Below are 22,787 nucleotides of genomic sequence, written 5' to 3'. Positions count from 1 at the left end.
CTTGGTAAGACTAAAGTCATCTTAAAACCAGTAAAAATCCAATTGAGGAGCGAGGGAAAACTATCTAATCGGCGCTGCTTGCAAAAATCAGCCCCAAATCACACTCAGGATGTTTGGGCAGCATTTCCTTTACTGTTTCAGGACAGAAGCTCCAGTCCCCCTCCCACTGCCCTACCCCCCACCCCCAGCTCAGATGCCTAGTCTGGGATTTGAAATTCATGCCCCCGCCCCCATCCCGCACCTGGCGCTCAGCCAAGCGCAGCGCCCCCCGCGGACGCTTCCGGGAGGCGCGGTCTGCCGCTTCCCGTAGCGCAGGCCGAAGGAGTTCCAGTTGTAGGCGGACAGGTCCTTCTCCCGCTGAACCAGCACCGCGCCCCGCGGGGCGGGGATCAGGCGGCTGCGGGGGGCGCACAGGCCTGGCCGCTGGGGCCCCGAGGCACTCTCGGGAGGAGGGCACAGCGAGGCCCCCCGCGCGTTGGGCTGGGCCCCGGCGGGCTTTCTCTCCGCGCATCGCGGGCTCTGCTCCCACGGGGCCAGGAGGGCCTGGGATCCGAGCCGCTGGCCTAGGGCAGAACCACAGGGAGAGGTTGAGGTGAGGCCAGGAGAGAAGGCTTTGGACCACCTGCTCCCACCCCTAGCCTGTGCTTCCCTCTCGTAGTTCCTGGTCCCTTTCGTTCCTGGACCTCTAGGAAGCCCAGAGCCCAATGCAGACCATCTTAGCCGCCCCCCGCCCCGGGGGTTAGGTCACTGGCTCCTCTTTCAACATAGCTTTGGTTTCAAATGGTTGCCAGAATGATCTTAAATGTCTTTTGTATTAAATCACTTCCTTTTCGGAAGCAAACAGGGTAGAGCTTGGAAATAAGCCTGCAGTATTTGTTGGACACTCAAGTTGGGCATTTCTTGGCTCACTGCCTGGCCCTCTGTCCTGTCTCTGTCTCAGGCTCCCCCACTGGACTGAGCTCCTTGGGGCGGGTGGGAACCGTGTTCGTTCAGTTGTCTCTCTGTGTGCTTGAAACAGCGATCTGCGCCTGCACGTAGTGGGGCTTCAAATGCTTGTTAAATATATAAGAGCAAATGAAAAGTCTGTAGTTAACAAAAACACGGGTAGAGCTAAGACCACTGTGCCCCACACCTCTCCCCCAGTTAGTGTGACCCCCTAATAAGCTGCATTAGGGCTCAGTGAAGAATGAGAAATTATCTGGGTCACCTTCACCTGCTCACCCCTGCCTCCCCAGATATAATCTCTTCCCTTCACACTGAGGGCTAACAAGGCTAATTAGGAAGGCACTTCACATGCAAGGCTTGTTAAATTCACTGTAATTTTTGGCAGTAAAATAGTGCAACTAGCTCTGAGTAGACAGGAACCCCAGCCAATTGTGGCACGAGATTAGTGGAAATGAGGCCTGGTGTGTGAGTGGGTGTGTTGAGGGGGGGGGGTAGTTGGCTTTGAGCCCTGCTCCTCAATGCCTTGGCATACTTGGGAGGAGAGGAGTGTGGGCGTGGTTCAGAGTTAATGCTAATCTTCCTAGAAGGCCCCTCCCGCCTTGCTTAGGGCCTGGCTGAGGCAGGGAGGGATGATGGCTTTCTTCCCAGTGACACCCATCATCCCTGCAGTAGGATTACTGCTCAGGCTACTGTGTGTGGCCTCACTTAGAGCCACTTGCCAAAAAGAGTCAACAGGTCAACGTCCCTGGGGGGGAAGCAGTGAGGTTATTCTCTGGGGGAGCCTCCCTCACCCAGAAAGAACACGTGGATCCCAGGAGAGAAGACACGGTTGGCCAAGGGCACCCGGGCCATCTTCTCTTTGCTCTGGGATATCTTATGGGCGCAGTGGTATCACACGTGTACAGGGGATGCTCCAAGTTCCATGGCTAGCGAACTACCACAGGCCGGAGAGGCCAAGCCGCATCTCATGTGCCCAGGAAACTGACCACCAAGCAGCGTTAAACCCACTACTCCTGTTCCAGGGACTAGCTCGTGCCGCTCAGAGGCCCGCTCTTGGCAGTTCCTGCACCTGCAGGGCTGTTGCAGCATTTGATTGACTTCCGGGGGTTTCTTTGCCTCTTTGGGCCTCCGTTTCTCCAGCTAATCAGTTGCACAGTGAACTCATAAGGTTGACAGATATTAACGATCTGTCCTTTTGCTTAGGTCTTTTTTCCCCCCCCAAATTCCCCATACAGGGTCTGAGATCACTGATCAGAAAAGCTTGCATAGTACATTCCTTCCCAATGGATCTGCTCAGACAGGTGGTTGGCATCAAGCAGAGAGGAGCTCAGTGGTTGACCCGGGTCAGCCTTCAGATGCCCGTAACAGCAGTAAGACATCCCTTGCTTGCAAGATTGATGCGGCCCCTAAATGAATGGCATGTGCTAGTCTTAGATTCTCATTAGAGGCAGCGTTTAAGTCACATTGATAGACTAGCCTTAATCTGAGAACCATGGTAACTCTTACTTTACGACAACTCATGTGCACCCCCGTCCCCGCCCTGCCCCGCCCTTCTTCCCAGACCACGCATACCTGTAGATAGAGGATTCTCCATGGGTGCCACCTTTTCAAATGTCTCCCTGAAGGAGGTGGCACAGAGGAAAAGCATCAGCTGCCAAGAAACCAGCGAGTTCATCCTGGTGAGAAGACAGGACCTGGCAGCGCCCTGAGGCTGAGATAGAAGGAAGGAGGGGAGACTAAGTCAGGCGCAGGGCATGGGCAGGGTGCTGCCCAGTGTGAAGAGGAAAGCCCTGGAGGCTGGGGGGGGGGGGGCGTGTGTGGCACCCAGGAGGGAGGGGTGAAGCGAAGCAGGGCAAGGAGTTTCACTGAGTGGAGGGCACTGAGGTCCAGACATCCTCTGGAGCCCGGGAGCTCCCCGCCGGGTTCTGCAGAAACCCTCCACTTCCTGGGCCCAACTCTCCCGTTAGACTGCAACTTCCCGAACCTGGCCCAGTTCCCTCCTGCTGCAGCAGAGACTTTCTTCTTTTCCTTTTCCAAGAAGAAACGTAAGAAAGAGGCAATCATCTCATTATCTCTCATAACCCTTCGCAGACCTGAGGACTGTCATTAAATTGTCTTATTGCCTGTAATACAGGGAAGAGAAAAAACTTTCCCTGATGTATCAGGTCAGTGCCACCTTTTTCTAGTCTTTGTGGGCTCCAAGAGGATATGCACTCAATTGACCTCGTGGTTTCGGCTGCTGGGGTGGGGGCTGCGTACCCTGACCCACACTTCACCCCCTTTGCCTTTACCCTCTCAGCCTCCCACCCCCACCCCAGCTCTTGCAGCCCCCAAGTTGAATTTCTGTTTGAAAAAGTCATGGGGGGGGGGAGGGGCGCCTGGGTGGCTCAGTTGATTAAACATCCAACTCTTGGTTTCAGCTCAAGTCATGATCTTATGGTTTGTGAGATTGAGCCCTGCATTGATGCAGCTTGGAGCCTGCTTGGGATTCTGTCTCCCTATCTCTCTGCCCCTCCCCTGCTTGTGCTCTCTTTCTCAAAATAAATACTCATTAAAAAAAAAAAAGTCATCAGCACTTTGGTATTGTCCAACAAGCATGATTAAAGACAAACTAATGGGGAGGCAGGTCAAAGGGATGGACAAAAAAGGTGTCCACTGGAGCCGCTGTGGTTCAGGGGGGCAAGTGGGAGGGGGCAGGGCTATCACTGGCGCCCATCAGCTGCTAAAGAATGGTTGCTTAGCATCGTCTACCCCTTTGTTCTTGCCCCCACCCCCATCCCCCACCCTGCAGCCTCCAGGATCTGGACACGGGGCAGATAGGAAGACTCCTGAAAGGGGATCAAGAACACTCAAACCTGAGGCGCCTGGGTGGCTCAGTTGAGTGTCCAATTTCGGCTCAGGTCATGATCTCGCAGTTCATGAATTTGAGCCTTGTGTCGGGCTCTGTGCTGACAGCTCAGAGCCTGGAGCCTGCTTCTGATTCTGTGTCTCCCCGTCTCTCTGCCCCTTCCCTGCTCATGCTCTGTCTCTTTCAAAAATAAATAAACATTAAAAGAAAACACATTCAAACCTGGCTCCAGCTCTGCCCCCCTCCCTGTGGGATGTAAGTCACCCCCATTTCAGGACCATTTTGCCTCTCTGTGAAGTAAGAGCATTGCATCAGACTGGACACCAACTGTCCCCTCAGATAGTCGCTTTTCCTTGCAGACTTTGATGCTGTGACACTCTGAAATCCAGACAAGTTTTCTGCACCTGCTTTAAGCCCTGGGTGGGTATGGAGGAGAGGCAGGATCAGTTCATTAGAGCAGTGTCAACCATTTCTTTTGTGGCTTCAGACCATGGATGCACACAGCCCAGGTTAGTTCAGAGATCATTCCTGAACTAGGTGCTGTGCTAGGTGCTAGGAGTGCACAGGTGTGCTAAGACACCGGGTGCTTGTTCCCAGCTCCTCCCCCAAGAACCTAGCTCAAGAAGTTGAGTCGTCTTAGCTGACCACTTCAAAATAACACCAGAAATGACAGGCTGGCGGCATGTGGGTACCCAGGGAGCTGTGGGGGCTTATCCTGGATGGGGGGCAGGCGGGTTTGCCACAGGGGGTGGCGCCACGGCTGTTTCTGAGCGCTGGTCAGCTGCGTGAATACAGGATTAAGGAAGGCATTTCCATCAGGGGGCGCTGGAGCTGGCCAGCAGGGGCCGGGCGTGGAGGGGACCACAGGTCCTCCACAGAGCTTCCCTGGAGAGACAGACTGTCTGTGGTGAGGCTGGAGAAGGGGCACGGGGCGGGGGCCTTCATCCCAGTGTAGGCTGAGCCCGAGGGGGGAATGCGTGTGTGTTGCATTTCAGATGAAGCATTCCGGCTGCTATGCGCAGGCATTGTGGTGAGTGGGGAAGGTGAGGGGTGGGCAGGCGTGTGGTTAGAAGGCTAGTGTACCTTCTTCCAAGCTCCTGGCACCCCGTAGCGCCTCCTCCCCATTATAGATACCACCGTGGCAGGTGAGCATGCCCACGTACCCCCCCCCCCCCAGCACAGGAGTATTGAGCACGTCCCCCTCCCCCCGCCCAGGCAGCACAGGGGCATTGAACATAGTAGAGTTGAATTGTTTGGAAAAGAACCATCAGCTTTCACAGGGCCTGGAGAGGTTGACCTGCTGTAGGCAATTTCTGTGCCCCCACCACAGGCTATGTACCTAATCAGTAAAAGATTCCAGGTGTGTGGGAAAGCTTTTGAAGTGAGGTGGCTTCCTTCCTGGGGTGACCCCCGGTTCTTGGTGCAGGTGGCTAGCAGGGTGCAAAGGGGCTCTTGGGTTAGGCTTGTACTTGCCACCCGGAAGTTGGGAGAGCTGCTCGGAGGAGACCTGTGGAGCCCATGAGCCCCGAGGGCTTCCCTAGCTCCCTCCAAAAGTTCCTGTGGCCTCTCATCCCAGCCAGAACTCACTCACTGTTCCTATTCCTTCCACTGTAAGGGATCCCCAAGGTCCTGGTTTCATAAATTTGAGTCAGGGTATTCACTGACTAATCCCAGAATAATCTGGCCAACCTGATAATCAGGAAAGATCAGCATCCCCTTTGCCTGTCTGGGCTACAACTGTCGTTCTTGGAACTAAATTCCTGTTCCCACCTCTGGAGCCTCCCTGGGGCTGGGCAGACCCCTCTCCACGTGTGGATGCCCCCGGGCACCTACCTTGGCTCTGTCCGGCCGGGTGGCAGCTCCGTGGGTCTCCAGGTGCTTCTTGGGTTGATGAACACGCACAGAGAGGGGAGCTGGGCTCCAGGGCTCACCCTCATCAGTGCCCTGATCGCGTCCCTTTTATAAAGCCTGGGGTGACGTCTCGTCTCCAGGCATAGGCCCACCTCTGCCTCCTCCCCGCCCTCAGACCCCTCAGAGAGTACAGCGTTTGCTGTCTCCCACTGCCTGGCTCTCAGCACTGAAAGCAGCCTCTTTGTCCCCCTCCAGAAGCCCTCCAAGGCTGGCTTTCTGATTCCCACTCTTCCTTCCATCCTCCTCACCCCCTACACCCCAGACCCACTCAGCTGGAGACCCATTATGCCCCAAATGACATGGAAATGGACTATGTGAGGGGGAGGGGGAGACCCTGCCCTCTAGACAGGAAGTACAAGCACACCCAGTGTGAAGGAGCAGGAGAAAGGGGGCGGAAGAGAGAAACTCTAGAAGGTGAGCATACCTGGGAAGTGCCAAGGGAATCCAGACGGGTGATTTGCAGGTACAGCATCTGAAGATGCTGCTCGTGGGCTCCCCTCCACACCTCGCCATCCCATGGCTTTGTAATCGCCGTGTTTGGAGGCAGCGACAGGGCTCCCCTTTGCACCCTGAGCATCTACTCCAGTCCTCGGTGTAGACACAGGGGGCCCTCATGGATATTTACTAGATGTATGCATTTACATCTATGTAGATGCATTTACATCTACATCTATGTATGCAAATGCATCTATGTATTTACTAGATGTATGCATTGCAAGGGACTCTGGTCTCCATCCTGGGCCTGCAAGAACGCTCTTTACCCTTGGCCGAGGGGCTCCCCAGGACAGAGAACATCCCTTCTATCAGGCTTGGGCTCTCTGAAGGCAGGGGCTATGTCTCCGCCCTCAGACGAGAAGCTCTCTGAGCCCAGGTGCTACCTGGAGGGTGTGCCATGCAGGCAGCCGCCTAATTAATGGTTGAGTAGCATTTCCCACCAGCACTCGGGCTGATACCCATCACTAGTCTAATGCCTACTGCTAACAGGGGTTTACAGACATATTATCTCACTCATTAGGGCCATTAACCACAAGGATAAAAATGATAGGCTACGAGAGCAGGCCTGCCCCTCGCTCAGTAGAATGCTGTATGTGTCAGCCTGCCCTGAGTCAGGGACTGGACTTGACAGGCTAGAGACAGTGACTCTGAGTCTCAGACACACTCACAGCCTGGGGATTTAATCTTCGCTCTCCTCCCATAAATACAGGGCAGGATGTAATACCAGCCCCAGTCTGACCGCGGTGGGGCCCCGGATCTCTGTCCGCAGCCATGTCAACAGCCTTTTGAGTTGACTTGGAATCTGAGGTCAGTCATTCAACTCTGTTCTTCCTTCTGGACTTGGAGAGGGCTGGGGATGATGGGGAGATGAGTCACTGCAGGGTGGAGGCAGCCCCCACTTCCTTTCCAGCCCCCTCAACCAATGATCCAAGTTCAAGGAGCTCGTCTCTGCTGTTCAGACCATTGAGCTGGTGCCTTGAAGCCTCCGGAACAGCTGTGGGAGCCAAGAATCATTACTTCAGACAAAGAGTGAGCAGCACACTCCATATCTAGGTTATTGTGGAGCGGGCCTTGAGAGCTGGGCCTTGAGTACAGATCGGGAGAGGGGGTCACGGGGATGAGCCAGCTGGCTGTAGGGCCTCCCTAAGCTTCTCAGCTCCTGTTCTGTCAGAAAATATGCTTTAGAGAAAGGGAGGGGCAGGGGCTGGGGACCGCTGCCCCCTGCGTGCCTCCAGGAGAGGACAGGATCAGCCACCAGCTTCTGTTGTCACTGGCTGTCACACATCCTCTCCATGCCTGGGGCCCAGACTCAGCCAGCTCCCCAGAAATCTCTGGCACTTTCTGGCTGGGTCACCTAGACTCTCTGAATCTGTTTCTTTGGCTCTAATAAGGAGCTATGAATAGCCACTTGCCTCAATACCTACGCCTTAGGCACAATGCTCCCGGGTGCCCTCTCCTCATCTGCTCTTGTCAAATGGAGAAGGTGTGGGGACGGGGAGAGGAGTTGAGGGGAAAGGGGCTTGAGGGGAGACGGGAAGGCTCCATTGCACTGGGGCAGCAGTCTCACCAGGGCCCCTCGCCCCAAGGCATCATCACCAAGCCACATGCATAATCTACTTACCGCACTCAGGAAGGGGATGTCAGAGGCATTGCCCAGGAAGCCAAAGACGACAGGAAAAAAGCCCCTAGGAGCAGAGGTGGGGGGAGGGGTCAGCGATGGCCTGGGGTGAGATCCACCCAAAGGCTCCAGCTTTGGTTCCCCAGAAAGCAGGCCCTTGGGCACTGGGGGCAGGCTTGGTTCTGCACCCCCTGGGTTTGGGGAGGCAACCATGTGAAGTGGTTAAGAATAAAGGGGCTGGGGTCAGGCTTCTTGGGTTCAAATCTGGGCTCTGCCACTTGCTCGTGCTGTATAAACTTGGGGCAAATTCCTCAACTTCTCTGAATCTCAGTTCCCAGCTGTAAATGAGGTTAATAATAGTATCTACACCATAGGGCCTTCCGCAAAGAAATGTTCAAGAAGTGGTTGTTTGGGGGCACCTGGGCGGCTCGGTTGTTTAAGCGTCCGGTACGGGTCGCGATCTCACGGTCGGTGAGTTTGAGCCCCGTGTCGGGCTCTGCGCTGAGAAAGCGCGAAGCCTGCTTGGGATTCTCTCCCTCCCATTAAAAAATTTTTTTAAGAAAAGAAGCGTTTGTATCATTGTTACTGTCTTCTCCTCCCTGGACTGGGTGGGTGCTGCCTGCTTCAGATTTCCTGGGCCCCCGCATGGGTAGCTGCTGGCGGCCGTGCTCATGGGTGTTTTCCCTGGTGCCTCGGCGTGGTGCCCACGCGTGGAGCCACCCTTTGCCCTTGGCTTCCCCACTCTTGTCAAACACACCCTGGCAAGGTCTGGCTGGGCACATGTGCACCATCGTTCAAAGGGCTTGGAAACACTGAGGTTGGCGTGGGGGGGAGCCCTGTGTGTGTGGAGAGGCGAGGGGGTTAGACATTTGAATGCTGGCTGAGCTATTTCCTCTCCCGGGGCCTCATTTCCCCGCGGCTCACCGATAACTCTGACGTCCCTTAGAGCTCTGATTTTGGTTTTCTCGCCCCCCCCCAGTGCTGTTGCAAGGGGTCTTTGTCAAGGTTTACGTTTGGTTGGAGCTACTGAATCTGCAGTGGCCCCGCTCACCCTTCTAATCCCTCAATAAATGGTCACTGTCGTCAGAATTTTTCTTCTCGACTAGGTTGCGAGGTCCTCGGGAAGTTTCTCCCTGTTGAGTGCCACATCCCCCCACCTAGCTCTGTATTTGGCACGCAGTAGGTACTTTTTGTGTTTTTGACTATTTGAATAAGTGGCTGTTTGAATAGTGACATGTCTGGATGTTAAACAAGTGGGTGGCAGAGCGCGTGTGAGAAAATTTAGTTTCTCGAAGCCACATTATACGTCTAGGAGGTCTGGGCCATTCAGGCTAATCAAAGTGTTTTCAAGGCCGCACTGGGCAAACGGAGGGCTTTATGAGAAGTCGGGGTCCTGGCCCCGGCTCCTTCCGGTGAGTGCATAAGCCATGCTTCTTTCAGCCCGTCTTTTCCATCCCACCACTGTCCTCCAGTGTCCCAGAGACAATAGGCATCCTCCCTCTCTAGCCCCACCTTCCCGACATCCTTTCCTTTCTTCTCCTTAAGCACCCCCCAGTCTCCTCTTAAAGCTTGCCTGTCCCCACGGCCTGTCTCAGGACAGGCCCTCCCTGCCCTGCACACCTCCCTGGCCTTGGCAGTGGCCACACATCTTCGCTGACTTCCACCCCACCTTTCAGCAGGCCAGGCTGACACTGGACAGGCCGAAGGACATGAGGCCAGCAGCCAGGGATGCCTGGATCAAGTCCAGATCCTCTGCATACTTTGTGTGAGACCTCCGGCGGGTGGGGGAAGGGGGGGGCAGCCTCTCAGATCTGGTTTCCTCATCTGCAGAGAGCAATCCTGCAGTGGGTTGTAAAGACGATAAAGTGAGGTGACGACTGTGAATGTGCTAGGGGCATATGAAGGGCCAGGCAAATGCTAGTTCACTGCCCCTCCTCCCTGCGGGATTCTTCAAGTTGAAGGCAGGCCCTGTGTCTCCTCCTTAAGGGCAGGCCTAGGGCCGGGCACACAGCAGGTGCTCAATGTTTGCAGGTGGATGGGCCAATCCCTCCAATTTGTCCTTCGTCCTACGTTTGGAGGGAACTTCCAAGTGCCTGCCTGATGCCCATCTGCCTTTTCAGTCCTTCTGTGGCTCCCATCCGCGGGATAGCATCCCTGTGTCTGCATACCCTGTCGGTCGTGCTGGCCAAACCTGGCAGGGTGATCTCAGCTGCTCAGCGGCCCTGGTGGGCTCATCCAGGGGAAAGAGACCCGCACTCACTTGAAGAGGCTAAGGAATCCATAGGTTTCCAGGAACATGCCCAGAAGGGGCCAGCGCAGGAGCACAATGACCACACCCCCCAGGAAGAAGCTGGTCCCTTTGAGCTTGTGCCTCTGGAAGAAGAAGGAAAAGGTCTTCCTCAGGCCGATGATGAGCAAGAGGCCAGTCAGGAATAGCAGCTGTGGGGGAGGGAGGGAGAGAAGCATGAGAGCCAACACACCAACACCCCCCGCCCCCCACCAACGGGGAGTCGGGGGCCAGGCCTGGGGCAGGACTTGCTGCCTCTTCAGGAAGAGTTCTGTTAGGAGCAGAACGGCCCCGAGACAGGAGGATGGACAAGGAGGACTTTGAAGGTCTCCATCCGTTCACCCAATTCAACCCAACTTCTTGGCTCCCAATCACTTTTTCATATATGACTTTATTTCTTGTCGCACCAACACTTCCCGGGGAAGACGGCATAGACAGAGTCTCTCCGTTTTACGGAGGTGAACACTGAGGCAGCCATACCCAGCCATAGCCAGCCATCAGGGCTCCACTGTCTGGCCCCGTCACTATCTTCAGCTTGGCTCCTAATGGTCCCTTAGGAGTGCCCAGGTGTCCATCAGATTTAACTCTCTGGCTTTCTTCCAGCATGTTCCATGCCTTTCCTCCCCTTCCTCATACCTTTTCTCTTGCTGTTCCTTCTGCCTCCACACCCATTGCCTTTCCAAATTCCTTTTCGTCCCCCTCCAGCTGGATATGCTTTCTTCCTCCAGACATCTTGTTCTAGATTAAGTGTACTTATCTTATTGCGACTTTATGGCTGCCCCTGCCTTCCTTCCCAGTCACGGACGTTCACGTTATGTCCCTATCCCTAGACAGGGGCGTTCCACTGGCAGGGACAGCAGCCCATTCATCTTGGTACCTGCAGGGCCTCACCCAGAGCTTTGGCATGAGAATCCACGTCGTCGGATTCTCCGCGCCCAGCAGACCTCGCTGCCCACCCCCGGCCACCCTCACCGGCCCAGGCTTGATGGTGCAGACCCCTGGATGGGCACAATCTGAATGAACTTGGGGCCCATCTTCCTGGCAATTGAGACCTCAGGTAGGTTGGTGGCGGAGGGTACGCAGGCTTGGGGACTCACGTTTCCGAAGGCCAGGAGCACCGAATCAAAGTACAGGAGTATTCCAAAGAGGATGAAGAAGATTCCGAAGCCGGTGGTGCCCACACCAATTTCTGCAATGGGCAAGGAGGATGGGGTGGGATGGGCTCTGGGGAGCAGGTTGGGATGCTGGAAGTCTCCCCCACTGCTACTGGACGGTGGGGGATGGGGCGGCTCCATTTCCACCCAGGAATCTCAGCTTCCGTGCTCACGGGGAATGATGGGACGGGAAGGGAAAGGAAGGGCAGGCACGGGTTTGTTTCGCCCCTGCACACTCCTGATCCGTTCCGTGCGCTGTGGCATTCTGTCCTCACCATGGGTCTGTGAGGCGGCTAGTGCTACCCTCGCTGCCTTTTGTATTTTCAGCTTCCCCTTGTTTACAAATGCTACATTGTCTACACGATGGTCAGGGTTAGGTCCCTCCGGTCCTGTCCTCCTGCAGCCGGGAGCTGCTGATGCCCAACGCACACCCAGGCAGAAGGGCACCACTGACCACTCACCACCACCAGCCCCAAAAAGCTTAGAACCGCCCGGCTGTCCTGCTCGATTTCTCAAGAGGCCTGCCCTCCTGGATTATTCTTCACACTGTCCGCTTCCTCCTCTAACTGCCCCATCCGCAGCTTTCAGGTGGCGACCTCTCATACTTAATTGGAAAAATAGAAGGATGTGCTCAGTGCTCACCTGGGAGTCTGCAACCTGGCCAACACCTGCTGCCCCACTCTGCACCCTCCCTCCTGCCACAGCACCTTGGGTGGCCCACCACACGCCCCTCAGCTTCCTCTAGCGTCAGTCCCGCGACTGGGCAGTTCTGTGCCAGGTTCTGGACCCACACCGCCAGCACCCCACCCCGGTTTGCAGTGTGTGTTTTTGCTTCGTGTCCCAGGGCAACCTTTGAAGCTGCAGGCGTTTGCTGAGGGCCAGTGAGCACAGCACAGAAGGGCAGGATATTAAGGCGCCCCTTGTTTGGTCAAGGGGCTACATCTCTGACATTTTGATATATCTTCCAGATCGCTCCCCTCAGGAGGAGTTGTCACAAGAGCAGGATATGAAGTTCCCCTTTTCCCGAAACCCTCTCCAGCCCACAGAATTGTTCATTTTACTTATCTCTGCCACTCTGAGAGTCCACCAGTGACCATTCACTGCGCGGCTTCATTTCTAAATGGAATTAAACTCTCATTTTCAATGGTGATGAAATACACATACAATTCAGCATCTTCGCCATTTCTACGCACACGCCCAGGGGCGTGAAGTACCTTCACCGTGTTCTGCAACGGTCACCGCCAGCCACCTCCCGGGCTTTCCATCTGTCACAACTGAAACTCTGTCCCCATTGAACACTAACTCCCCGTTCTCCAGTCCCTCTCAGCCCCCAGCAACCTCCACTCTATTTTCTAGTTCTGGGAGTCTAACTAGGTGGCCTCTATGGGAAGTCATACAGGGTTTTCACGTGACTGGCTTATTTCACTTGGCATAATGGCCTCAAGGTTCATTCAGGCTGCAGGCCTCGTCGGAATGTCCCTCTTGTTTAAGGCTGAGTGGTAGTTCATTGTACGGATGTAACACAGGTTGTTTATCTACTCATCTGTGGGTGGAACTTGGGTGGTTTCCACGTTTTGGCTACTGGGAATAATGGTGGTGTGACCAAGGGTGAACAAAGATCTCTTCGAGACTCTGCCTCCATTTCTTCTGGGGTATATACCCAGCAGTGGGTTTATAGATGATGCTAGATGATAGGGTAGTTCTGTTTGTAAGGTTTTGAGGGAGCGCCACACTGTTTTCCACAGCAGCTGCATTTGACATTCCCAGTACGAGGGTCCAAGGGTTCCAATTGCTATGCATCCTCACCAACACTTGTTATTTTCTGTTTTGTTTTGTTTTGTCTTCTTTTTGATAATATCCATCTTAATGAGTGGGAGGTGGTATCTCGTTGTGGTTTGGTTGGCATTTTCCTGACGATCGGTGATCGTGAACATCTTTTCTTTTTTAAACGAATTAATTTTTGAGAGGCAGAGAGAGAGAGAGAGAGAATGATCAGGAGCAGGGTAGAGTGAGAGGGAGAGAGAATCCCAAGCAGGTTCCGTGCTGTCAGCACGGAGCCTAGCACGGGGCTCAAACTCACCAACCGTGAGATCATGACCTGAGCTGGAATCAAGAGTCAGACGCCTAACTGACCGAGCTGCCCAGGCGCCCCTTGAACATCTTTTCATGTGCTTGTTGGCCGTTTGTAGATCTTCTTTAGAGAAATGTCCATTCAGGTCCTTTGCCCATTTTAACAGGTTGGAGTTGTTGTTGTTGTTGTTGTTGAGTTGTAGGAGTTCTTTATATATGCTGGATATTAACCCCTCATCAGACATATGGTTTGCAAATATTTCTCCCATAGGAGAAATCACTCTGTTGATTGTGTCCTTTGATGCAGGGAAGTTTTCAATCTTGATACACTCCAATTTAACTACTTTTTCCTTCGTTGCCTATATTTTTGGTATTATATCCAAGAAATCATTGTCAATTTCAGTGTTGTGAAGCATTTCTCCTAAGTTTTCTTTAAGGGCTTTATAGTTTTAGCCCTTACTTTGAGTTAAGATAAACTTTGAGTTAATTCTTGCAGATGGTATAAAGTACAGATTCAACTTCATTCTTTTGCACATGGATGTCCAGTTTGCCCAACATCGTTTGTTGAAAAGACTGTCATTTCCTCACTGAATGGTCTTGTCACCTTGCTGAAAATCACTTGACCTCTGTACCTGGGTTTACTTCTGGGCTCTCTGTTCTATCCCTTTGGTTTATGTGTCCGTTTCTATTCTAGTCCCACACTGTTCTAATCACTGTAGCTTTCTAAAAGTTTTGAAACCAGGAAGTGTGAGACCTCCAATTCTGTTCTTTTTAAAGATTGCTTTCGCTATTTGAGATCCCTGAAGGTTCCATATGCATTTTAGGATGGATTTTTCTGTTTCCACCAAAAACGTCATTGGGATTTTGATAGAGATCACACTGAATCCGTAGACTGCTTTGGGCAGTATTGACATCTTAACAATATTAAATCCTCCAACCCATAAACAGAAGATGTCTATTTATTTGTGCCTTCAAACTTCCATCAGCAACACTCAGTATTTTTCAGTAAGACTTTTGCCTCCTTGGTTAAGTTTGTTCCTAAGTATTTATTCTTTTTTAAAAAAATTCTTAAGTGTTTATTTATTTTGGAAGGAGGGAGAGAGGGAGGGCGGGAGGGAAAGGGGGAGAGAGATAATGTGAGCAGGGAAGGGGCAGAGAGAGAGGGAGACACAGAATCTGAACCAGGCTCCAGGCTCTGAGCCATAAGCACAGAGCCCAACAAGGGTCTTGAACCCATGAACCACGCGATCATGACCTGCTGAAGTTGGATGCTTAACCGACTGAGCCACCTAGGCGCCCTGTAATTTTCTTCTATTTGATGGTATTATAAATGGAACCACGTTGCTTCCTTTGAAAAAATTACTGGTGATGTGACACTTCAAGTTTACACTGTAGTTCTGCGACATACTTTATCTATTTCATATATTTAGAATGCCTTCTTTTCTTTTTATTGTAAATTATGTGGCAGATGGGGATATGGCAAGACTGTCTTTCTCAATGACAACATGTGTAACTTTATTTAAAATGGCTTCATTTTTAGGAGCACCTGCCTGGCTCAGGTGGGAAGGGCATAGAACTCTTGATCCTGGGGTCGTGAGTTTGAGCCCCAAGTTGGGTATAGAGGTTACTGAAAAAATAAACTTTAAAAAATGGCTTAATTTTTTAGAAATTGAAGGTGGCTTAATTTTTTAAAAGTGTATTTATTTTGAGAGAGAGAGGGCATGCACATGTGCAAGTGGGGGAGGGGAGAGAGAGAGAGAGAGAGAGAGAGAGAGAGAGAGAATATTCCAAGCAGGCTCTGTGCTGTCAGCACAGAACCTGATGTGGGGCTCGAACCCACAGACCGTGAAATCATGACTTGAGCCGAAATCAAGAGCTGGACGCTTAACTGGCTGAGCCACCCAGGTGTCCCTTAATTTTTTTTTTTAAAGAAACATAAAGGTAATTTTTAAAGGGAAAAATTTTACTGGACTTGCTAACTAACATCTTAGAATGGGTCCCTATAATACCTATGAAATTTGCATTACTGCCATAGTTTTAGAGATAGTTATAAAATGTTGTTAAAAGTCTGTTATAAAATGTTGTTAAGAGTCTGGTTGTTTCGAGGCAGAACTGTAAAAACAAAACAAAAACAAAGTCTTTGAGACTAGACTTATTGGCTACGTTCTGTTTACAAGGGAAAGAAAATCAAACAACGCTATCATCATCAGGTCATTTTTCATAATCTGTTACCACAGTGAACTTAAGAGGAGTAGGGTCAGGTTCAGTATAGAAATAAGGCCAAAGGACTTCTTTAAAAGAATCATTAAACATAGAGATAAGAGGAGGGATGTCTGGCCGGCTCCGTGAGTAGAGCATGTGACTCTTGATCTCGTGGTTGTGAGTTTGAGCCCCACGTTGGGGGCAGAGATTACTTTAAAATACAAACGAGACCAAAACCTCATTTAACTCACTGTCAGTCTCACTGGGTCTCCCATTTGGCAGAGCTGGATTTTGTGAGGACCCAAGGCGACATCCTCTCTCTCGACACATCCAGCTGCTCAGAATGCATCTCCTACTAGCGGCCGATTCCTTCCGTCTCTGACAAACCTCGGTGACGTATAGGCACTTGTCTCCTACCATTAAAATGTCATTGATTCCAATTCTGATGATACACCCTTCCCTTCCATCTCCTTTAGTAGATGTTTTTGTATAGAAATGGTGTGAATATCTTACTGGGTTTTCATTTTGTTGTGTTAAAATATCCGTATGTCCATCCTGCAAACACTTAAGAAGACCCTCTCACTCACTTTGCAGACACAGCATAAGTTTCTTGAATTCACACTATGTTCTCCCCGCTCCTGCAACAATGATTTACTGGCCTGGAGAGTTATCACTTTTCCAACTTGTTCCATGTCTTTCCTCAAGAGCTGGTACAGGCAAGCGAGGTGGCCGAGGGGGCGGGAGATGGGGCATGTCACCGGGAGTGACAGAAGTACCTGCAGCCAACGTCCCCATGAGCCACACAGATGGGGCAGCGCTCCCCCTGCTGGAGACCAGCCAGAGTTGATGTTTCTTCAATCACTTGATTTAGGTGGTGTCCCCCTAAATCAAGCGGGCCCCCCCACCCCCACCCACTACAAAGTTACTCTCCAGCCCCCCACCCCGACCCTGCCAGGATGCCCTCCTCACCCTGCCCTGGTGGCACCCTCTCCCTCCCAGCTGACAGCTTTAAGACTAAATCAGGACTAGGAATAGGAAGGAGGGAAACGAGGAGAGAAAGAGCCTTTCTTCACTTTCAAAATTAACCAACAGCGATTCCTAGTGAAAACTGCTAACACTCATGACCACCCTGGGCCAGGCACAGTCTAAGCACTTCACCCATATTCACTCACTCACTCACATATATTCACACGCATTCACTCATTCATTCATTTTCATCGCTGCCTATGAAGTGGGTTGTATAGGAAACCCCACTGCGCTGTTGGCCCCACGTCACAAACAGAATAGAAATGCGGAGAGGCTGAGTCACTTGCCCAGCAGTACGCAGCCAGTAGCGGGCAGAACCAACGTCTGCCCCCAGTCGTCTGGCTCTAGAAGATGTGCCTTTAACCACCCCGTCCGGTCCGCTTCTGCCCCCAGACCCCTCCACAGGAGTGGCTCTTGCTCCGGCCATCCATGATGTCCCTGTTCCCAGATCCGACAGCCATCCATCCAGGTGGGTGTCGGCCCTCATCTGTCAGTGGTTGGCCGCTCCCTTCTCAAAACACCCTCCCTTGGCTTCCGTGACACCTGTTCTCGCTTCTCATCCTGCTGTTCCGACCACTCCGTCCCAGTCTCCTTTGCCAGCTCCTCCTTCTCTCTCTTCCTCTTGGGGTTTCAGTTGCTCGGGGCTTCAGCCTGAGCTCGCTTCGCTTTTCATTCTATTTCACATGCATGCCCACGTCTTTAAATATCACTTGTGTGCTGACAGCATCGATATTTCTCTTTCCGGCCCATGCCTCTCTTTGAGCTGCCAAACTCACACCCAGCTGCCGGCTTGGCATCCCAGCTTGGCGCTCTCCCTCCAGGGCCTCTGGAACTCCACAGGTCCAGGCGGAGCTACAGGGCTTCCTTCCTTGGTTTTCCCCAAATGAATAAAAATGTCCCCCCCCCCCCCCTGCCCCCAGCCAGCAGCTTGAGGCAGAAGCCCGAGAGCCATGCCGAGACTCCCTCACTGCTCTCGCCATCCCTCCTGTTCGGCCCACAGCTAAGTTTTACTGCTTCTTCTTGCCTAAGCTATCTTGAAAGGGGTGCCTTTCCCTCCACCTTTACTGCTAAATTCCAAGCCACCATCATCTCTTTCCTGGACTCCTACAACACTCTCCAGTTTGTCCCCTACTTCAGTCCCCCGCTTCTCGGCCCTTCCCCACACAGCACTCAGGGGCCTTAGAAAGCATACAGCCCAATCATATTAGTGCACCGCTCGGGACCCTTCGTGGCTTCCCACTGGGCTTAGGCTACAAGTGTCCCCTGAGCCACACCTTGGCTTACAGGCTCTGCATGGTGCGGTCTCCACTTGCCTGTTCATCTTCCTCCTGCCACCACCCCCCTTGCCTATCATACTCTAATCACATTACCTTTCCTCCCTTGCTTCCTCTCCCTCCTTCTTCCCTCCCTTCCTTCCTCTCTTCTTTCCTTCCTTCCTCCCTCCCTCTTTCTTCTTTTCCTCCCTCCCCCCCTTCTTCTCTTCTTCCCTTCCTCCCTCCCCCCTCCTTCTTCCCTTCCTTCCTTCCTCCCCCCTCCCTCCCTTCTTTCCTTTCTTCCTCCTTTTCTTCCTTCTCCCCTCCCTTCCTCCCTCCCTGACCCCTCCTTCTTCCATTTGTCTCTTCTTCTTTCCCTTCCTTCTTCCCTCCCTTCCTTCCTTCCTTCCTTCCTTCCTTCCTTCCTTCCTTCCTTCCTTCCTTCCCTCCTTCCCTTTTCATCACTGTGTCTCTGAGCCTTCCTTCCTCAAGGCCTTTGTATATAGGCTTCCTCCCACATTATCTGCCTAAGGCATACGCATCCTTTAAGTCTTAAGGTTCCGGAGGGAAACCTGGTCCACTCACCATTACCTGACCTAAATCTGCTTCCCTCATCTCTCTCTCTCTCTCATTGCGGACTTCCCACACTTCGGTTTAATAAAATGTTGGCTTGCCACCAGACTCAGGGGTCAGCTCCCTTCTCTATTTTTATTCCCTAAGTCAGCAGTTCTCAACTCAAGGGATGGACGGGCAGGGGTGATTTTGTTCCCCAGGGGACATTTGGCAATGCCTGCGCACATTTTTCAGGGTCACAGATGGGAGGAGGACATACCAGCAGCAAGGACAGACCCGCACGACAAAGAATTGTCCTGCCCCCAAATGTCAGTAGTGGGGAAGCTGAGAAACTGTGCCCTAGGCGACCTCATGCACTTGTGGTCTTAAATACTGTCTATATGCTGGCAACTCCCAAATGTCTCTAACTCGGCGCTCAACCTTGAACTCCAGACTCCTATACCTGACTGCCTGTTTGACAGCTTACCTGGATGTCTACTAACACAGCAAACTCGACATGTCCAAAACCCAAATCGACCCACCTAATCTCTCAGGCTGAAAATACTGGTGGGATTCTCGACTTCTTTCTCTCATGCCCACATCAAGCCCACCAGCAAATCCTTCCAGCAGTTTCCTCAAAGCTGACCCAGCCTTGACCACTTTCCACCACTTCACTGCCACCACCCTCATGGCTTCACCATCTCTCACCTCTGAACTGTCCCCCTGTGGCTGACCGCACACCTCCACAGTCTGTTTGCAATCCGGCACCCGGAGCGATCTTTTAAAAATGTACATAAATTATACACTGGAGTATTACTCGGCAATCAAAAAAGAAGGAAATCGTGCCATTTGCAACCACGTGGCTGGAACTAGAGGGTATTACCCGAAGCAAAATTAGTCAGAGGCAGACAAATATCACACGACTTCACTCATAGGAGGAATTTAAGAGACAAAACAGATGAACATAAGGGAAGGGAAGCAAAAATCATATAAAAACAAGGAGGGAGACGAAACAGAAGAGACTCTTAAATATGGAGAACAAACAAGGGCTTGTGGGGGGGCGATGGGCTAAATGGGTAAGGGGCACTAAGGAATCTACTCCTGAAATCATTGTTGCACGGTATGCTAATTTGGATGTAAATTAAAAATATAAAATTAAGATAAATTTACACAAATTGGGGCGCCTGGGTGGCTCAGCTGGTTAAGCATCCAACTTCGGCTCAGGTCATGATCTCGCAGTTAGTGGGTTTGGGCCCCGCGTCCGTCTCTGTGCTGACAGCTTGGAGCCTGGAGCCTGCTTCAGATTCTGTGTCTCCCTCTCTCTCTGCCCCTCCTCTGCTCACACTCTGTCTGTCTCTCTCTCAAAAATAAATAAACATTTAAAAAAATTTTTTTTAAAGGGTGCCTCGGTGGCTCAGTCGGTTGAACGACTTCAGCTCAAGTCATGATCTCACGGTTCGTGGGTTCGAGCCCTACGTCAGGCTCTATGCTGAACGCTTGTTCAGAGCCTGGAGCCTGCTTCGGATTCTGTGTCTCCTTCTCTCTCTGCCCCTCCCCCACTCACACTCTGTCTCACTGTCTCTCAAAAATAAATAACTGTAAACAATATTTTTTAAAATAATAAAAATAATAAAAATGTCCATAAATTGGGGTACCTGGGTAGCTCAGTCGGTTGAGCGACCGACTTCGGCTCAGGTCATGATCTCTCGGTTTGTGAGTTTGAGCCCTGCATAGGGCTGGGCTCTGTGCTGACAACTCAGAGTCTAGAGCCTGCTTCAGATTCTGTGTCTCCGTCTCCCTCTGCCCCTTCCCAGCTGGCACTCTCTCTCAAAAATAAATAAATCTTTAAAAAAAACCTTAAAAAAATAAAAATGTACCTATATCATATCACTCACTCCTTTGTACAAAACCCTCCAGTCATTTCCCATCGTGTAGAGATAAAACCAAACTTCTTACACAGCCTCATTGTTCGGTGACCTCCCAGACCTAAACTCCTCCCACCCTCCCCTTTACTCACTTTGCTGCAGCCACACCACACACTAAGTATGCTAATGCCTCAGGGCCTTTGCACGGGCTATTCCCTCTCCTGGAAAAATTTCCCCTCCAGATCATTGCATAGCTTTGCTTCCTTGCTTCTCTGTATAAAAGGAAGCCTTCCCTAACCACGCTATACAATGTAGTAACCCCTCCTACCTCACTCTCCCTAGCCTCCCTACTCTATTTTATTTTTGTCCAGAGGACCCATCACCATCTGACATACGACATACTTATTTCTTGATCTGTTAATTCCCTGTTTCCTCACCCTAGCTTGTAAGCAGGAAAAGGTCTGTTCCATTTCAGTATACTATTGTATACTCTATGCCCAACACAATGCTTGGCACAGAGTGGGGACGAATTTGTTCAGTGAATGAATATTATCTCCAGTTCACAGATGAGATCCTGGGCTCAGAGGCTTTAAATCACAGTTCTCCCTGCCCCTCCCACACCTGTGGACTATCTCCCTTCCCTCTCCCTGCAAAGGAAGAGAAGGATATTTAGGAGTGGGGCACCTGGGTGGCTCAGTCGGTTAAGCTTGGGATTTCAGCTCAGGTCGTGATCTTGTGATTTGTGAGTTCAAGCCTCGCGTGGGGCTGTCAGCACAGAGTCCGTTTTGGATCCTCTGTTCCCCTCTCTCCCTGCCCCTCCTCCACTCATTCTCTCTCTCTGTCTCGAAATAAATAAACTTAAAAACAACCATATTTAGGAGTGATGGTATGGTAATTTGGGGACAGGCGTGGAGTTTAGTTTTTGGTAAGAAGAAACCCAAGGTGGAGTGCCTGGCTGGCTCAGTCTGTGGAGCGGGCGACTCTTGATCTCGGGGTCATGAGTTCGAGCCCCACGTTTGGTAGAGTTGACTTCAAAAAATTAAAAAAAGAGAATCATGAAATTTAGAAGAAGAAGAAGCGTGCCAAGACCACAGGAGACGCTGAGAGTTTGTGGGGAAAATGTCTGAATGGGCAGAGGCCTCCTGAGTCCCCCTTGGCGGCATCCCGGGTCTAAGAACCATGATGGGAAAGGGAACAGCACGGGGAGGTGAACTTCCCAACCCCCCCGCCCCAGGCACCAACCTCTGGCTACGCGGGGGTCCTGAGCAACCCTCCCCCCACGGGGAGGCAGAGGAGCCACACCCGGTCCTGGCCCCGCTGCCCGGAGGATGCCAGCACAGCACCTGCCGGCCTCCGGCTCCAGAGGTCGCCTTGCCTGCTGCCCAGAGAGAGATCCTGGCTGGGAGGGGCGGCGTCTCCCTCCGCCCCAGGCTGGATCCTCCCTTCCAGCCCAGCCCCCTCCACGGCACCGGCCCCCCCACTCACTCTGCCATTCGGTGATGGAGATCATGCCGCAGGCTGCCTGGGGGGCCTTCCGGGTCGAAGCTGCCAAGGGGAGAGGAGCAGGGAGGACCGCGCTTGTGCGTGCTCCAGGCAAGCTGACCCTTGGGAAATTGTGAAACGGGCCTCTGGTAAATCATTAACTCCCTCCGCTCTCCAAACCCCACCTCTCCCCCATCCCCACCCAAACGGCTGCTTAAAGTCGCAGGCTCCCTTCTCCTGGATCTTCCCAGAGGACACCAGCCCTGGGCACACGCTCCGCCCACCTGGCGAAGGCAACTCCCACCTGGCCCCGCCAACGCCCCCCACTCCCGCGCCCTGAGGCTGAGTGTAACTGCTTCCAAGTCCTCCGCAGAACTCAGACTGTAGAGTGGACTGGGATCTCGGGCTCCCCGGGTTCCTTGCCTGGCTTGGTGGGGGTGTGGCAAGAGTTGGAATCCGCTTCTCTTCGGAAAAGTATTCAATTCATCGTGCCTGTGAAGTCCGCTTGCTTGGCGCTAGTACCCATGCTAGACGCTAGGGGGCGGCAAGCCACTGGGTAAAACCTGTTGCCGGCAGTCTCTGGGCGAGCCGGGTTGGGTTACAGCAAGGGCAAAAACGCCCCAGAGGAGTTAGACACAAAAGGCTTCGACCTCCTTTTCCCCAGCGGTGTCCAGCGTCGGACAGTGAGGTTGAGCCAGGGAGGATGAAAGATGAATTTGGGCTTGGGGTAGGGCTGGGCGATTTCAGAAGCCTAGTTCTGAAAGTCCACCCACCAGCTGTGTAGACATGGGTCATCCTTCCCTCCCTCTGTGGGCCTGTAAAAAGAGGGGCAGATAGTTCTTAACATCCTTTCTGCCACCGTAGAGCCGTGGCTCTCAACCCATGAGCCAGCATCCCCTTTGTAATGTCCCCTCTATCCTGAAATGAAGTTCATAGACGATATGAGCAATCTACACACATCATTTTTAAAAACACAAATAAAACTATGTAAAGAAGGGAAAAATCATAATAAAGCACGATGTCTCTCAATATATTAATGTTCAGGCAAGATTTAATGAAGCCATAAGTGAAACAGGCAG

At 52.2% G+C, this 22,787-nt stretch overlaps 2 protein-coding genes across 3 annotated transcripts; both read right to left on the bottom strand.

The window, feature by feature from the left end:
- Positions 1-209: 209 nt before the first annotated feature.
- KISS1 (KiSS-1 metastasis suppressor) lies at positions 210-6,084 on the bottom strand. Its single transcript, XM_019432582.2, has 3 exons — positions 5,627-6,084; positions 2,518-2,656; positions 210-563 (listed from the first exon to the last, which is right to left on the bottom strand). The coding sequence occupies exons 2-3, from the start codon at positions 2,618-2,620 to the stop codon at positions 217-219; spliced, it is 450 nt and encodes a 149-aa protein (XP_019288127.1). The 5' UTR covers positions 2,621-2,656; positions 5,627-6,084; the 3' UTR covers positions 210-216.
- A 774-nt stretch (positions 6,085-6,858) lies between these two features.
- On the bottom strand, positions 6,859-21,860 carry GOLT1A (golgi transport 1A). Of its 2 annotated transcripts, none has more exons than XM_053909025.1 (5): positions 21,712-21,860; positions 11,202-11,293; positions 10,078-10,190; positions 7,821-7,884; positions 6,859-7,193 (listed from the first exon to the last, which is right to left on the bottom strand). In XM_053909025.1, exons 1-5 carry the CDS (start codon positions 21,734-21,736, stop codon positions 7,155-7,157), a joined length of 333 nt encoding a protein of 110 aa, XP_053765000.1. In that variant the 5' UTR covers positions 21,737-21,860; the 3' UTR covers positions 6,859-7,154. The 2 variants fall into 2 exon arrangements, with proteins under 2 accessions (XP_053765000.1, XP_019288137.2); XM_019432592.2 differs by having other exon boundaries at positions 10,078-10,256; positions 21,712-21,858.
- Positions 21,861-22,787: the final 927 nt, after the last annotated feature.

This window comes from Panthera pardus, unplaced genomic scaffold (genome assembly GCF_024362965.1).
Source record: "Panthera pardus isolate Hobbes unplaced genomic scaffold, ASM2436296v1 HiC_scaffold_21, whole genome shotgun sequence".
Taxonomy (NCBI): Eukaryota; Metazoa; Chordata; class Mammalia; order Carnivora; family Felidae; genus Panthera; species Panthera pardus.
Note: the sequence above shows the minus strand (reverse complement) of the source record. Positions and strands in the feature narration are given on the sequence as shown.